This window comes from Ornithorhynchus anatinus, chromosome 5 (genome assembly GCF_004115215.2).
Source record: "Ornithorhynchus anatinus isolate Pmale09 chromosome 5, mOrnAna1.pri.v4, whole genome shotgun sequence".
Classification (NCBI taxonomy): Eukaryota; Metazoa; Chordata; class Mammalia; order Monotremata; family Ornithorhynchidae; genus Ornithorhynchus; species Ornithorhynchus anatinus.
In genome coordinates, this window is record NC_041732.1 from 63,416,071 (window position 1) to 63,434,297 (window position 18,227).

General features: G+C 47.1%; 1 protein-coding gene across 5 annotated transcripts in view; it reads right to left on the bottom strand.

The window, feature by feature from the left end:
- The window catches only part of PLEKHM2 (pleckstrin homology and RUN domain containing M2), a 58,162-nt gene extending 47,728 nt beyond the window's left edge, over positions 1 to 10,434 (bottom strand). For 3 of the 5 annotated variants that reach the window (XM_029065739.2, XM_029065736.2, XM_029065740.2), the window contains exon 1: positions 10,110 to 10,433. In XM_029065739.2, coding sequence (XP_028921572.1) covers positions 10,110 to 10,169 — 60 coding nt within the window. In that variant the 5' untranslated portion in view covers positions 10,170 to 10,433. Of the gene's footprint in view, positions 1 to 10,109 lie in introns of all 5 variants that reach the window. The other 2 variants (XM_029065738.2, XM_029065737.1) reach the window with 2 other exon arrangements.
- Between the last annotated feature and the right edge of the window lie 7,793 nt (positions 10,435 to 18,227).

Consider the following 18,227-nt stretch of genomic DNA (forward strand, 5'->3'; position numbering starts at 1 on the left):
GCGTCCAACCTTATTTGCTTTTATCCACCCCAGCACTTAGTACAATGCTCTGCACATAGTAAGCGTTCAATAAATACTATTGAATGAATAAATACAGTGCCTGGCACATAGTAAGTGCTTAATAATTGCCATAATTATTATTTTTATAAAATGGGAGGGCAGGGGCTCTTGTTGACCAAAGGGACAGCAGACAGCAAGGACTGGGGGTGGGGTTTAGCGACACAGCCCCTTCCCTGGTGAGTTCCAGCTGGTTCTGGACTAGTTCCAACACCGGACCGCCCTCCAGAAAGAGGCAGATCCAGCCGGTTTCCAGAATGACAGTGAGTGAGCCAGTCAGTGGAGGAGGTAGAAGAATGTGGAGCATCCACTGTCCAAATGCTAGGCTCCTAAATCTGACAGGCCTGACAACCCTGCAGATTTGAACAACAGCTGCCTGAGTGGATCCCAAACAGGGATACGCTAGCCGGTTCCTCTGCACAGTTTAAGTGACCTTGTATGGTACCTCAAGCACCAAGAGAGAAGACCTACCTACTCACCCGCCATCTTCACGCCTTGCCTGCCCAAAGAGGAAACTGGGATTGGCAGGAAGTGAAGGGGAGGCTTCGGGACCAACTTGGTGGGAAGGAATGAATAACACTAATTGCGGAAACTATTAAGTTCTTATTATGTCCCTCTCATTGTACTAAATGCTGGGGTAGATACAAGAAAATCAGGTCCCACATGGGGCTCACGGTCTAAATAGGACAGAGAATGGTACTGAATCCCCATTTTGCTGATGAGGGAACTGAGGCCAAGAGAAGTGAAGTGATTGCCCAGGGTCGCATAGCAGACAAGTGGCAGAGACGGGATTAGAACCCAGGTCCTCTGACTCCCAGGTCCGCACTCTTTCCACCAGGCCATGCTGCTTCTCCAACGGAATGTCCTCATGTTATGGTTCTGGTCCCAAGTAAGTGACTGCTTTCCCTGCATACCTGCAGAAGCATTATAATCCTAATGTCCTAGCCAGCTTCCCTTAGCCGTAAACACAGGAGGAATAGGCCATTGCCTTAACCTGTTCCATGGGCCTACCGGCAGTTTAAAACAGCTGTCACGACTGTATTTTTGAGAGCAACCTTCAGTGAAAGACATTTTTAGTCCAGGTTCCCTAAACCATGGTCCAAAAACAAGAGGAGGCCTAGCAAAGAAACGTGGATGCCCTCATTTGCCCCCATTCAAGTTTCACTCGGTTCTGAATCTTTTTCCTCATGGTATGCTACTGTAGTCAGGGGTCAGGGAGTGTAGATGAATGAAAATGAGGAGAAAGGGGAAAAAAAAAAATCATGACAAATGAACCACCAGGAGAGACACCAAAAATGATATATCCTCAAACCACAACTCACAACCCTTGTAGCCTTTCGACCTTTTCAGATACAAAAATGTGACCATAGGTAAAATTCCAACCAAAACGTTCTCTATCTCCCAGAAGTTGTGAATAGGTGCTCATGTGACAAAATGAATAGTTTGCCTCAATCTAAGACACTGGGGATTGGCTTGAGGAACAATATTTCTGCGTAACTGTTGTTGCAGAGACAACTAGCAGGGCATTTTACCTTCAAGAACATATGGAAACTGCTTATTCTTTATTTCCAATTAATCTGGACCTCTACCCTTCAACTACCTGATTTCATATCAGAAGTACCCCTAATGAAAGATATTTACTGAGTGCTACTGTGTATTGAGTGCTTACTGTGTGCAGTGCACTGTTCTAAGAGCTTAGGAGAATACACTACTACAGAGCTGGCAGATAGGTTCCCTGCCCACAAGGAACTTACAGTCTAGAGAGACAGACAGACATTAATATGATGCTGATGGAAAGAGTATAGAGACTATGCCTTTCTGATACCAAGATGAGGAATCTGCCTTCCTGAAAACCACGCTGGCTGAAAATAGCTCATCCTAAATATCATTATTTACTAGTATATAAATACAACAATAACAACCATCTTATGAACTAAGGTTAACCCCTCTCAAGAAGCTCAAGAGCTTCGCACACATCTCATTGAGCTATAAAACATCCTTGTGAGGGGGTATTATTAATCCCATTTTATTGGTGAAGGAACAGAGGTACAAAGGGGTTAAGCGACTTTCAAAGGTCACAAAGAAATATGGGTCAAATGGGGCCCAGACTCCAGAACTGCTGTTTTTTTTTTAGGCTTAGCCTCATTTCCAGATATCTGTTGGAGGTGGCAACTAAAAAGACCGGAAACTTGAGATATTTTCTGAGACAAAAAGTATGTCAGGTTCCATCTACAGGCGATTTACAGGAAACTAAGTTCCTGCAGTCCACGGAGGTTTTTCATATATATATATATATATATATATACACACACACACACATATATATATGTGAATATCTGTCTCAGTAAACATACTGAAGAGCAGCATGGCCTAGTAGGAAGAGCACAGGCCTGGGATTCGGCAGTATCTGGGTTCCATCAGTTGCCTGCTGTGTGACCTCTGGCTTCACTTCTCTGTGCCTCAGTTTCTTCACCTGTCCAATGGAGAGTCAGTGCCTGTCTCCCTCTTACTTACAGTGGGAATCTCATGTTCATTCATTCATTCAGTCGTATTTATTGAGCGCTTACTGTGTGCAGAGCACTGTACTAAGCACTGGAAAGTACAATTCGGCAACAGATAGAGAAAATCCCTACCCAACAACGAGCTCACAGTTAGCATGGGGGAGACAGACAACAAAACAAGTAGACAGGCATAAATAGCATCGGTATAAATAGAATTATAGATATATACACATTATTAATAAAATAAATAGAATAATAAATATGTATATATATACACAAGTGCTGTGGGGCGAAGAGAGGGGTTGAGCAGAGGGAGGGAAGAGGGGCGATGGGGAGGGGAGGAGGAGCAGTGGATAATGGGAGCTCAGTCTGGGAAGGCCTCCTGGAGAAGGTGAGCTTTCAGTAGGACTTTGAAGGGGGGAAGTGAGCTAGTTTGGTGGATGTGAGGAGGGAGGGCATTCCAAGCCAGAGGTAGGATGTGGGCCAGTGGTGGACGGCGGCACAGGCGAGAACGAAACACAGTGAGGAGGTTAGCACCACAGAAGCAGGGTGTGAGGGCTGGGCTGTAGAAGGAGAGAAAGGAGGTGAGGTAGGAGGGAGCAAGGTGATGGAGAGCTGTGAAGCCTGATGGGGACTGTGACCTGATTAACTAGCAACTACCACAGTGCTTATACAGTGCTTGAAACACAGTAAGTGCTTAACAAATACCACAATAATAATATTGGTCGGCAATCTCTAGTGCCAAACTCCAATTTCCACTTTGGATAATATGAGTAATAGAAGCCAATTGCCCTCCATTTTAGGGAGGACCTAATTTTTAAAGTTAGGACAACCATCGTCACCTAAACCAAGAAGGAGTAGGTCTGTCCCGGTGGTTTCCTTTGGGTCCAGTCAGGAGTCCTACGGAGCTGTTACATCACAGGGAGAGGTCCTCCTCTCCCCTCTTTCTATCTCATGAACCCTTCAATGGCCTAGCAATAATCCCCCTTTGGAGGAGGGGGGGTAGAGTTCTGAGAACCTCTCCCCCTCCAAGCCATTGTGGTCAGCTTCCTTACACGTCCAACATTTCTACCCCGCTCCACACTTCAACTCAGCAGAGGGGTGAAATAACAAGAAGTAGGGGAAGGCTCGCTGGGACTAGGACATCCATGGTGAGGTTTCTGACTAAAGAACTGTCTTTGGCAGGGGCCGGCAGCCCGTGGCTCTTGAGCCACAACTGGCTCTTCTCGGAACCAATTTTGGGCATCGAACCTCGGGGCCTACCTGGAGACTCAATGCTGTGACGCGGGAGGGGGCACCATTAGCTTTGCCCCCTGATAGCAAAAAGCTGTGCAGAGAGCCGAGCCGAAGTAGCTGGTCCGTCCCATCCCTTGGAACAGGAAAGGGGATGGGGGAGGGACTCAAGACGGCAGCTCCACCCATCCACCTGCTGCCTCCAGAAACAAGCAGCAATAGGACCAAGACTGGGCAGGGACAAAGACCACTCCCCAACTTGCCCATCGGGGGCAAAAACAGCCGCTATATCAGGGGGCCAAACACATGACAGCAGCAGCAGGTGGGCTGCCCGCTGGACAGGGAAGTGCCGGGGTCAAGGGATGAGTTAAGGCCCGTGTCGGGCACCATGGGCACTTACTCTGCAGCTTCATGTGAGCCAGCCCTGGATGCGGCAGTTAGGGAGTGGAGGAGGAAGAGGGTGAAAACGACCAGATGAACATTCATTCTCTCTCTCCTGGCTGCCTCCGGTGAGCAGGGTAGGACACGCAATGGCCTTTTCAAACACTCCCAGCCCTTCCTTGCCCAGTTTTCTCCTGATGGTACTAACGTGGGCAAAGATTTTCCTCCACAATCGGCCCCTGAGCAAACTGCCTGTGGGCCACACTCTGGAGAGAGCAAGGGTCGATAGCAAAGCTGTCCCCAGTCCCCCAGAGCTGACCAGTGGGGAACCTCGGGAAGCCTGAGAGATGGGGTCCAGAGGTGGTCCAAGACAGAGTGGACATCGAGGTAAGGCGACTTGAGTAAGCCCGAGAGGAAACAGACAAGGCAGAACTCCCTAATATGAAAACAGACTCATATCTCTCTGCCTCTCACTTCTCTTTTTCTCTCCCCCACCTCTTCTCTCTTACTAAGCTCATTCTAAAATGGCACTATAAATACAAGATTAAAATGCAAATGATTATTAATAAGAAATAGTAATGTGTTTAAGTTGTACAATAGGCTCAAATAATAAGATTGGCTCTTTGGGCCGCAACTGCTCAGAGATTTCTTTTTTTAGTTCTTCTGCACAAAGAGGTGGCTGAAAGGCTCAGGAGGAATCCTGAAAATAGTAGGCTAGCGTGGGCAGCAAAGACCATGGAGGCAACTACTCTGGTAGCCACCCGCTGGTCTATGGTGCTACGGCATATCACTGCCACCCTGACATAGCCACTTTGGGCACAACTGGGTTTGGCAATGTGCTGCACACCTGCCCAGCTATTATTATTTTTAATAGTATTTGTTAAGCGCTCACTATGGGCCAGATGCTGTACTAATAGCTGGGGTAGATATAAGATAATCAGGATGGATACAGTTCCTGTACCATGATCTTAACCCCCATTTTACAGATGATAATAATAATATTTGTTATGCACTTACTATGTGTCAAGCACTGCTCTAAACACTGGAGGAGATACAAGGTAATCAGGTTGGACACAGTCCTTGTCCCATGTGGGGTTCACAATCTTAATCCCCATTTTACAGATGAGGTAACTGAGGCACAGAGAAGTTAAGTACCTTGCACAAGGCCATACAGCAGACAAGTGAGAAGCAGCGTGGCTTAGTGGAAAGAGCATGGGCTTGGAATCAGAGGTCGAGGGTTCTAATCTAGGCTCTGCCACTTGTCATCTGTGTGACTCTGGGCAAGTCACTTAACTTCTCTGTGCTTCAGTTCCCTCATCTGTAAAATGGGGATTAATACTGTAAGCCCCACGTGGGACAACCTGATAACCCTGTATCTCCCCAAGAGTTTAGAACAGTACTTGGCACATAGTAAGGGCTTAACAAATACCATCATTATTATTATTATTATTAAGTGGCAGAGCTGAGATTAGAACGCACGACTGACTCCCAAACCCATGCTCATGCCTCTAGGCCATGCTGTTTAACCTAGGCCATGGTCAAGGTCATACAGCAAACATGGGGTCAAGCCAGAATTTGAACCCAGGTCCTCTGACTTCCAGGGCCATACTCTATCCTCTAGGTCATGCTGCTTCTCGTGGCAGTCACTGCTTCGGTGGGAATGGGACTGCAGAGATGAGAGAGTGCAAACAGAACTGCCCAAACCACAGGCAGCGGAATCAATTCCTCTGCGCAGGCTCTTGGCCCCAAAGTCTTTCCGAATGCACCAGGGTCTGTCCAGTGGTTACGATGGGAGGCTCCATCGCTACTGAGTAGCAGGGCCCAAGGCAGCGAAAAAACCCCTCACTGGCTATTTACTCACAGTGGGATGCAGATAATTTACGGTGCTCTGAGCCTGCTGCCTATACCCAGATCACGGACCAGTAAACAATGAGATGTACATCACCTTGATTCTATTTATTGCTATTGTTTTAATAAGATGTTTATCCCCTTGATTCTATTTATTGCTATTGTTTTTCTCTGTCTGTCTCCCCCGATTAGACTGTAAGCCTGTCAATGGGCAGGGACTGTATCTGTTGCCAAGTTGTACATTCCAAGCACTTAGTACAGTGCTCTGCATATAGTAAGCGCTCAATAAATACTATTGAATGAATGAACAATGGAAATCTTTTCCATCTGTCGCTTGATGATTTATTGCAATGAGTTTTGGTAGAGAACAGCTACTCAATTAGTCATTTCTTGATTGGTCCAAAATGGAAAACTTCCCTCGCCCCTCTAGGAGTCTCCAAGTGCTGTGGACGTGAGATGCAAAAACTAACTCTGAAATCACTGGAAACTTGATTGTTAACAAAATCCTCCTGGTTTAAGTGTAGCCCAGTAGCCAATGAGGTAAAGAGTACCTGTGCTAGTGTCTGATCAAAGTGAGGAACTGCAAAGAAAAGTGAAGCTAAAATAAGTCGCTGAAAACAGTTTGGAATCAATCAATCAATGGTACTTATATAGGACTTACTGTGTATACAGGATTGTTCTAAGCACTTCAGAGAGAACGATCCAACTAAGGTTGGTAGACATGCTCCCTGCCCACAAGAGGCTTACAGTCTAGGGAGGGAGACAGACATTAAAATAAATTACAGATATGGACAGAAGTGCCATGGGCCTGAGTGAGGGTGGCGAATAAACTCCATTTGGCCAATTCACACTTTTTTCTTTATTCTAGTCCTACAATCCCCCCCTCAAATTATACAATTCCCCCCCTCAAATTAAAACTGTTTTGTAGGGATTAAAATAACCCTATAGGGGAGTACAGCCCCTGCCCCACCCCAACAACTGGAAGCTTCCCTTTCTCAATCACTTTCTCAATACTTAGGAGTCAATCCTCTGCCTGAAGTTACTATCACCACAGATTAGATTAGAAAGGTCATCATACAGTTCTCCTTTCTCTTCAAATGATTTATTGCTTTTTTATCTTGATGTTTTTGCTTAAATGACTTTTCTGGTGGGTGAGCAAAAACCATGCCCTGTAATAAAAAGCTAACATACTTTTATAAGAAAGCAATCCTTTTTAGAGCTAAGAAGTGGGATTGAGATTTGAGTTTTTAATAGGAATTTTAACAACATTGATTTTTGTTTTTTCTTAAATTCAAACCTATTCTTGAAAATAGTTTTCTACTTTCACGCTGAAAAAATAGTTTTAAAGATTCACAACATAAAAGATTCTATTTTTTCATTTTGCTTAGTTTGAAAACTAGCTAGCTCTATTCACTTGGTTGGAGATGTAAACTCTACAGAGGGGAATACCCTTCAATCCAATCATCAGAAACAAACTTCCTTACTTTTAAATTGGGGGGGGGGGGAATCTATGAATTTAGTTGAGAAGTGGAGTGGCTCAGTGGAAAGAGTTCGGGCCTAATTAAAGGACCTAAATTCTAATCCTGGCTCCACCCCGCTACTGTGTGACCTTAGGCAACTCACTTAATGCTCTGTGCCTCAGTTTCCTCATCTGTAAAAATGGGGATTCAATTCCTGTTCTCCCTTCTAGGCTGTGAGCCCCTGTGGGACAGGGCTGTGTCCCGCCTGATTAACTATCCCAATTTGTAGAACAGTGCTTGACACATAGTAAGTGCTTATCAAGTACCATTATTCCTATTCTTATTATTTTAGCATTCCAGTTAAAGGTACTTAGCTGAGCATAATAATAATGATAGTGGTATTTGTTAAGCACTTACTACACACCAAGCCCTGTTCTAGGCACTGAGGTAGAAACAAGATCATCGGGTTGGACACGTTCTATGTCCCCCATGGGTTTCATAGTCTTAACCTCCATTTTACAGATGAGGGAACTGAGGCACGGAGAGTGAAGTGACTCACCCAAGTTCACAGCAGACAGGTGGCGGAGCCGGGATTAGAACCCAGGTCCTTCTGATTCCCAGGTCTGTACTCTATCCACTAGGCCACACTACTTCATTTACAGACCCTTTTCCAAGGAAACACTCCAGCTCAGGCCTAAAAATTTCTACTTGGGTTGAGGAAGACAGCAGCCATTAGATCGCTTTCTATAAATCCAAACTTCCATAGTCAGCAAGGGTTACAAATCACTGCTCAAAACTTTCCGTATCATGGTGTGGCAGAACCTCAATGAACTCTCCCCAGGTTCACACCAACTCAGTAAGGAATAGTGAGGAACGTCCCCGCCAGGTCTGTTGTATTGTATTTTGTTATAGTATTGGTTTGTACTAAGCACTGGGGTGGATGCAAGCAGATCAGGTTGGACACAGTCCCTGTCCCCCATGGGGCTCACAGTCTCAATACCCATTTTACAGATGAGGGAAAGGAGGCCCAGAGAAGTGAAGTCACACAGCTGACAAGCGGCCAGAGTCAGGATTAGAACCCACGACCTCTGACCCCCAAGCCCAGGCTCTTTCCACTGAGCCATGCTGCTTCCTCCTAAGCACTTAGTGCGGTGCTCTGCACAGAGGAAGCGCTCAATAAATAGCACAGATGGATTGACTGATTGGTGGTAGCGCAAGCAGAGGGCTTGGGATGGGGAAACACAAATTATTTGGTGACCGATCTTGATCCTGACTGGGGTGGGCTTGTGGAGGAAGTTATGGGGCTGCCTGAAGGAGTCTAGCTGGGCCAGTAAGCGTGAGGCCCTGGGGCTGGGCCATAGAGGATAAGGCTGTGGAGCACTGGCAGGGGAATAATAATAATAATGATGGTATTTATTAAGCACTTACTATGTACCAAACACTGGGGGGGGGGTGGGGATGGAAACAAGGTAATCAGGTTGTCCCAGGGCTAATTTCCCGGGGGGGGGGGGGAGGTGTTGAGTCAGCATCCTAAGAGGGTCTTCCTCTTGTAGCCCCCAAGACCCCTGACAAGCCCCGAGCCTGCTCTTATTATTAGCAAGAAGAAGCATGGCTCAGTGGAAAGAGCGTGGGCCCGGGCATCACAAGACATGGTTCTAATCCTGCCTCCGCCACTTGCCTCCTGTGTGACCTTGGGCTTCTCTGTGCCTCAGTTACCTCATCTGTAAAATGGGGATGAAGATTGTGAGCCCCATGTGAGACCACCTGATTACCTTGTATCTACCCCAGCGCCTAGAACAGTGCTTGGCACATAGTAAGGGCTTAACAAATACCATAATTATTTATTAGCCCCACCTGATTACCTTGTATTCACCCCAGGGACAACCTGATTACCTTGATTCCCACCCCCAGCGCTTGGAACATTGCTTGGCACATAATAAGCACTTAAATGCCATTATAAAATTATAAATAAAGCAGCATGGCTCAGTGGCAAGAGCCTGGGTTGGTGAGTCAGAGGTCATGAGTTCTAATCCCAGCTCCTCCACTTGTCAGCTGTGCGACTTGGGGCAAGTCACTTCACTTCTCTGGGCCTCGGTGACCTCATCTGTAAAATTGGGGTTAAGACTCCCCACATGGGCAGTCTGATTACCCGGTATCTACCAGTGCTTAGAAGAGTGCTTGTCACATAGTAAGGGCTTAACAAATACCATAATTATTCATTAGGCCCACCTGATTACCTTGTATCCACCCCAAGGACAACCTGATTACCTTGTTTCCCCCCAACCCCCAGTGCTAGGAACAGCGCTTGGCACATAGTAAGGGCTTAAATACTATTATTATTGATTAGCCCCACCTGATTACCTTGCATCCACCCCAGAAACAACCTGATCACCTTGTTTCCCCCCCAGCGCTTGGAGCAGTGCTTGGCACATAGTAAGGACCGAACAAATACCATCGCTATTTATATCATTTATTATTATTCTGAGTGATGATTGATTTTTGTCCGAATGCTTTGGGGGGAGGGGGGTCCCGCAGCAGATGGGGGTCAGCTGGCCCTGGGGTCAAGGGGGGCCAGGCCCGGGGCCTGTCCGTCTGTCCCCGCCTTGTGGGTTGGGCCCGGTCGGCTCACCTTCTTGACGGACAGAGAGATGTTCTCCAGGATGCGGTCCTTCACCTCCCCGGGCTCCATGGGACCCCCGGGACCCCCGGGACCCCCTGGCCGCCGCCCCCGCCGCCTGCCCCTCCGGGGGTCCGGGGGTCCCAACGCCGGCCGCTCCGTCCTGACGCTGACCACCCGGACCCGGACCCCCGGACCCGGAGATCAGCGGAGGCCAGGGCCACTCATGGTGGGCGACGGGGGCAGGGGCAGGAGCTGCAGGACGAGCTGCAAGAGCTGCAGCAGGAGCTGCTGGAGGAGCTGCTGCAGAACCTACAGCTGCAGGAGGTGGAGGAAGAGGAGGAACAATTGGGGCGGCACCAGGAACTGATGTCAGGGGAGGGGGCGGCTCCCCGCCTCTCATTCATTCATTCATTCATTCATTCATTCATTCATTCATTCATTCATTCATTCATTCATTCATTCATATTATTTATTGAGCGCTGATTCTGTGCAGAGCACTGGGCTTAGCGCTTGGAATGGACAATGCAGCAACAGATGGAGACCATCCCTGCCCCACAGTGGGCTCGTAGTCTGAAAGGGGGAGGCAGACAGCAAAGCAAAACATTCATTCAATCGTATTTGTTGAACGCTTACTCTAATAATAATAATGTTGGTATTTGTTAAGCGCTTACTATGTGGAGAGCACTGGGCTAAGCGCTTGGAATGGACAACTGGGCAACAGATGGAGACCATCCCTGCCCCACAATGGGCTCGCATCTAAAAGGGGGAGACAGCAAAGCAAAACATTCATTCAGTTGTATTTATTGAGCGCTTACTATGTGCAGAGCACTGGGCTTAGTGCTTGGAATGGACAATGCAGCAACAGATGGAGACCATCCCTGCCCCACAATAGGCTTGTAGTCTGAAAGGGGGAGGCAGACAGCAAAGCAAAACATTCATTCAATCGTATTTATTGAGCGCATACTCTAATAATAATAATGTTGGTATTTGTTAAGCGCTTACTATTATGTGCAGAGCACTGGGCTAAGCGCTTGGAATGGACAACTGGGCAACAGATGGAGACCATCCCTGCCCCACAATGGGCTCGCATCTAAAAGCGGGAGACAGCAAAGCAAAACATTCATTCAATTGTATTTATTGAGTGCTTACTATGTGCAGAGCACTGGGCTTAGCGCTTGGAATGGACAATGCAGCAACAGATGGAGACCATCCCTGCCCCACAATGGGCTCGTAGTCTAAAAGGGGGAGACAGACAGCAAAGCAAATCCAATCAGGCCCATTTAAAGAGAGAACTCAATCATTCATTCAATCGTATTTATTGAGCACTTACTAAGCAGAGCACTGGACTAAGCGCTTGAAATGGACAACTGGACAACAGAGAGAGACCGTCCCTGCCCTACGACGGGCTCCCAGGCTAAAAGGGGGAGGCAGACAACAAAACAAAACATTCGCTCATTCAATCGTATTTATTGAGCGCTTACTCTGTGCAGAGCACTGGACATCCCTACCCTACAACAGGCTCACAGCTCCCTCTCCCTAATCCACAGGGTCTCTGTCCATATTGGTATTCATTATTTATTACCCTATTTATTTTGTTAATAACCTGTATATCTCCACGATTCTATTTATCTTGATGATGTCGTTTTGTTTTATTCTGTTTTGCTTTGCTCTCTGTCTCCCTGTTTAGACTGTGAGCCCGTTGTGGGGCAGGGAGGGTCTTTCTCTGTTGCCCAATTGTCCATTCCAAGCGCTTAGTCCAGTGCTCTGCACAGAGTAATTGCTCAATAAATACTATTGAACGAACGAATGAACTTCCCTCCAGGCACTAGGAACTGATGTCAGGGGAGGGAGAGGCTCACCGTTCCCTCTCCTGCTCCCCAACCCTCATCCAAAGGGACTATGTCCAACCTCCTTCCCTTGTACCCACCCCAGCGCTTAGAACAGTACCCGGCACAGAGTAGCTACTTAACAAGCACCCTGATTTGAGGAGGCCGATGCGGTGGTCATGCCTTTGCACTTGTGCATATTTGTATATATTATTTATCACTCTATTTTATTAATGATGTCTATATATATATGTGTGTGTGTACATCTATGATTCAATTTTTCTTGATGGCATTGAGACCTGTCTACTTGTTTTATTGTCTGTCTCCCCTCTTCTATTCATTTATTCATTCAATCGTATTTCTTGAGCGCTTACTATGTGCAGAGCACGGTACTAAGTGCTTGGAATGTACACTTTGGTAACAGATAGAGACAATCCCTGCCCAGTAACGGGCTCACAGTCTAAACGGGGAAGACAGACAGCAAAGCAAAGCAGAACAAAACAAAACAAGTAGTCTGGCGTAGATATCATCGAGATAAGTAGAATCATAGATAGATACATATCATTAACAACATAGAGTAATAAATAATATATACAAATATTAACAGTGCTGTGGGGAGGGGAAGGGGAAGAGCAGGAGAAGGGGGAATGAGGAGGGGAGGAGGAGCAGAGGGGCTCAGTCTGGGAAGGCCTCCTGGAGGAGGTGAGCTCTCGTTTAGACCCTGAGCCCGATGTTGGATGGGGACTGTCTCTATCTGTTGCCAAACTGTACATTCCAAGCGTTTAGTACAGTGCTCTGTACACAGTAAGCGCTCCATAAATACAATTGAATAAATGAATTTATGGAGTGCTTACTGTGTGCAGAGCACCATACTACATTCATTCAATCACATTTATCAAGCACTTACTGTGTGCAGAGCACTGTACTAAGCGCTTGGAAAGTACAGTTCGGTAACAGAGAGTGACAATCCCTACCCAACAACGGGCTCGCAGACTAGAAGGGGGAAAAATTCCTATCAGAAGTCAAAGCAAGGTATACGGGGCCCCCCAGGCTTCATCTCCATTTTATAGATGGGGTAACTGAGACCCAGAGAAGTGAAGAGGCCCTAATAATAACTGTGGTAGTTATTGAGTGCTTACTAGGTGCCAGGCAGTATACTAAGCTTGGGGTGGATACAGGCAAATCGGGTTGGACAGAGTCCCTGTGCCGCGTGGGGCTCACAGTCTAAATCTCCATTTTACAAAAGGGGGAACTGAGGGACAGAGATGTGAAGTGACTTACCCACAGTCATACACCACACAAGTGGCAGAGCCAGGACTAGAACCCATGCCCTTCTGACTCCCAGATCCTTGCCCTATCCACTAGTCCATGCTATTTCTCCCTAAAGCCCCTCATGCAGAGACAAGACAGCCCAATTTTCTTGCAACCATCCAGACCCTCACCCCAGGAGACCCCACCTGTCTTCTAGCCCCACAACTGCTCAGGAGTCCAATAATAAGTACCAATTATGAATAGCTACCAAGTGCCTACTACATACCAAGCACTGGGCGAAATGTAGGGGTAAATGCAATCAGATCAGACATAGACTCTGCCCCACATGGGGCTCATGGTCTAAAGGAGTAGGAAAACAGCACAGGTAGCCTGCTTTGACTACTGCAGCAGCCTCCTCGCTGCCTTTTTTTAAAAAATGGTATTTGTTAAGCAGTTACTATGTGCCAAGCAGAGTTATAAGCGCTGGGGTAGATACAAGGTAATCAGGTTGGATACAGTCCCTGTCCCACATGGGGTTCACAGTCTTCAATTCCATTTTACAGATGAGGTAACTGAGGCCCAGAGAAGTGAAGTAACTTGCCCAAGGTCACACAGCATACAAATGGTGGATCAGAGATTAGAACCCAGGTCCTTCTGACTCCCAGGCCCTATCCACTAGGCCAGGCCGCCTCCTGCGTCTCCAGTTCCCTTTGTTGTCCAGATCATTTTCCTTAAAAACCACTCAGACCATGCCTCCCCACTCCTCAAAAACCTCTGATGGTTGCCCTTCTATCACCATATCAAAAACTCCTAACCATTTCCTTTAAGGCACTTTATCAACTCTCCCCCTCCTACCTTAGCTCACTGATCTGTTATTACGATCCAACTCCACACAGTTGTCTCCTCTCACACTAACCGACTCACTGAACCTCCATCTTGCCTGTTTTGCTGTCAACCGCTTACCCACATCCTCCCTCTGGCCTGTGACTCCTTCCTCCACATCCAATAGCCCACTACTCTCCCCATCTTCATAGTTTGTATCTCCTCCAAGAGGCTTTCTCTGACTACACCCTGCTTTCCCTTCCTATTTGCCCTCCCCTCTGTGTCCCCTATCCACTATGGCTGTATCCCTTAAGCACTTTGACACCCACCCCACCTCCAGCCCCCACAGCACTTATTTACGTATCACTGTACTCTGTTGCTTCCCCTATCTGTAATTTACTTTAATATCTGGCTCTCCCACTGGATTGTAAGCTTCTCGAGGGCAGGGATTTTATCTTCCAACTCTATTGTCTTATCCTCTCCCAAGTGCTTAGTACAATGCTCTGCACACTAGTAAGTGGTCAATAGATACTACTGATTGGTTATTCCCATTTTACAGATGAGAAAACAGGCTTCAGCAGTTAAGGGTCACACAAGGTCACACAGCAGGCAAATGGCAGAGCCGGGATTAGAACCCAGGTCTCCTAGATCTCCTGGGCCCTGTATTCTTTCCATTAGATCACGTAGCTTCTCTAAAGAGGCAGTCAACAAAACCCCTTTTTCTTCCTCTGCCTTAGAGGGCAGGGCATGAGCCCTCTGATTCAGTCTGGAGCCCAGGGTTCTCTTTGAGGTTTGGGAGGCTGGGGGAGAAAAGTTCAAGGGGAAGGAGCAGTGTCCGGCAGCAGTTGGGGGGAGGCGGGAGAAGGAAACTGTGGCTTGGAGATTTTTGCTGGGCTTGGAGAAAGGACCCAAGAGACTCTACTGCAAAAAGGGGAACCGGGCTTTCCGGAAACAGAATCAAGATGACCAAGAGAAGGTGGGAATCCTTTCCCAGCTCTGCCACTTGTCAGCTGTGTGACTGTGGGCAAGTCACTTAACTGCTCTGTGTCTCAGTTATCTCATCTGTAAAATGGGGATTAAGACTGTGAGCCCCACATGGGACAACCTGATTCCCCTGTGTCTACCCCAGCGCTTAGAACAGTGCTCTGCACATAGTAAGCGCTTAACAAATACCAACATTATTACCAGAAGCAGCGTGGCTCAGTGGAAAGAGCACGGGCTTTGGAGTCAGAGTTCAGGGGTTCGAATCCCGGCTCGGCCACTTGTCAACTGTGTGACTTTGGGCAAGTCACTTAACTTCTCTGGGCCTCAGTTACCTCATCTGTAAAATGGGGATTAAGACTGTGAGCCCCACGTGGGACAACCTGATTCCCCTGTGTCTACCCCAGCGCTTAGAACAGTGCTCGGCACATAGTAAGTGCTTAACAAATACCAACATTATTATTATTATTATTTCCCGGGAATTAGAGCTCCCACTCATTTGGCGGTAAGGATTCCTTTCATTCACTGAGAGAAGCAGAGATTCATTAGCGAAGCAGCGTGGCCCAGTGGAAAGAGTCCAGGCTTAGGAGTCAGGGGTCATGGGTTCTAATCCCCTCTCTGCCACCTGTCAGCTGTGTGACTTTGGGCAAGTCACTTCACTTCTCGGTGCCTCAGTTACCTCATCTGTAAAATGGGGATGAAGACTGTGAGCCTCACGTGGGACAAGTTGATTACCCTGTATCTCCCCCAGAGCTTAGAACAGTGCTCGGCACATAGTAAGCACTTAACAAATACCAACATTATTATTATTATTATTCATTCAACCATATTTATTGAGTGCTCACTGTATGCAAAGCACTTTTCTAAGCACTTGGGAGAATAAATTATAACAACACACATTCCTGCCCACAGCAAGCTCACAGTCTAGAGGAGGAGACAGACATTGATATAAATAAATTACCTTAGATACAGATATATACATATGTGCTGAAGGAATGGGAGGGAGAATGAATGACGGAGCAAGTAATAATAATGATGGCATTGGTTAAGCACTTACTATGGGCCAAGCACTGTGCTAAGAACTGGGGGGATACAAGGTAATCAGATTGTCCCACATGGGGCTCACAGTTTTAATCCCCATTTTACAGATGGAGGTAACTGAGGCACAGAGAAGTGAAGTGACTTGCCCAAAGTCACACAGCTGACGAGTGGCAGAGCCAGGATTATAGCCCGTGACCTCTAACTTCCAAGCCCGGGCTCTTTCCACTGAGCTCGCTGCTTCTCCAAGTAAGAGCAGTGCAGAAAGGAGTGGGAGAAGAGGAGGGGAGGGCTTAGTCAGGGAAGACTTCTTGGAGGAGATATGCCTTCAATAAGGCTTTGGCGGGGGGGCCGGAGAACAATTTTCGGTCTGATATGAGGACGGAGGGCATTCCAGGCCAGAGGTAGGATGTGGGCGAGAGGTCAGCGGATAGATGAGATCCAGGTACAGTGAAAAGGTTAGCTTTGGAGGAACAAAATGTGTGGGCTGGGTCGTAGTAGGAGAGGAGCGAGGTGAGGTAGGAGGGGGCAAGGTGATTGAGTGCTTTAAAGCCAATGGAGAGGAGCTTTTGTTTGATGGGGAGGTGGATGGGCAACCATTGGAGTTTGTCGAGGAGGGGAGTAAACATGGTCTGAACGCTTTTGAAGAAAATGATTCAGGCGGCAGAATGGAGTATGGACTGGAATGGGGGAGAAGATTCCTTCTTGCCCAACTCAGGGCTGCAGTGGCCAGGTTAGACCCAGCAGATGCCATCCAGTCAGTTCCTGATGAGGAAGCAACCACATTCTACACTCTGGAACCTGAAGGATTCCAAGAACTACCCAGCACTGGAAAGCAGGTCACACTAGGGTGGAACCCACGGCACACCTGAACCCTGCCCTAAAGGGAGGTGGTGGTTTGGGCATGTCAATTCTAGGAGGTGCGTTGCCTGTCTTCTGGCTTGTTAATTTAGCGTGGGTATCTCCCCCAGAAGACACCGAGTCCGTCTTTGCATTCGGCTGGTGTGAAAGGAAAATAGAATTAAATAAAGTGATGCCTTATCTCAACACCTATGCTGCCTTTAGGAGCCAGAAGTTGAAGTGTGTTTCCTTAAGAATTGATTATCCAACGCATTGTAAGGAAAGAGGGCAGAGCTGAAGAGTGGCACATGTCCAGGTCTCTGAGTCAAGAGTCATCATGAGTCAAAATCCCTCCACTGATTCAGTCAGTGACTTGGGCAAGACACGCCAAACCTCATTTTTTCTGTTGTCTAATGTGGAGCTAATAATGGGTCTCACCCTCCTCTCACAGGGAGCTGGGAAATCCATAAAGGAAGGAGGAGGGAAGGGCATTACACCTAAGGTGCTTCAGCTGCTCAAGTGAGAGAAAGGCAGAGACACTAACAATACAAGAGTCTTTCACCCTGCAAATAGTAATAATAATAATGTTGGTATTTGTTAAGCGCTTACTATGTGCCGACCACTGTTCTGAAGAAGATGGAGCAATTTGAAAGAAGTCTGCAATCTGAAGCAAACACCAGAAGCCAAAAACAGTATCAATACTAGGGGAAGATGGTCGTTCGATGAAAAAGGGGATGACTCAAGATGGAAATGTTTGCGAGGTAATTTCCAGGATTTGGCAGATATTTCCTTGGCGGGCAGAGTTGTTGGGTTGTTTGCTGTTCCCTCTGGAGGCAGCAGCAGGGATAACACTTTAGTGGTTCCAGAGGATTCTGCGTGACATCATCATAATAATAATAATTATGGTATTTCTTAAGCGCTTACTATGCGCAAAGCACTGTTCTAAGCGCTGGGGTAGATACAAGGTAGGTTGTCCCACGTGGGGTTCACTGTCTCAATCCCCATTTTACAGATGAGGGAACTGAGGCACAGAGAAGTGAAATAACATTAACCCAGCCACTCCTAGGTGTTCCAAAACAATCTGTCAGTTTATGGAGTGCTTACTATGTGCAGAGCACTGTACTAAGCACTTAGGAATGTACAACAGAATTAGCGGACACGTTCCCAACCCATCACGAGCTTACAGCCTAGAGGGGGAGACAGGCATTGATATGAATAAAGATTTAATAAGAAATAATTTAATGATATGTACACAAGAGCTGTGGGTGGGGCGGATTTCAAATGCCCAAAGGTCACAGATCAGAGAGCATAGACGACGCAGAAGTGAACGTGAAAGATGCCACCGGAAACCAGTTCACTCACCTTGGGC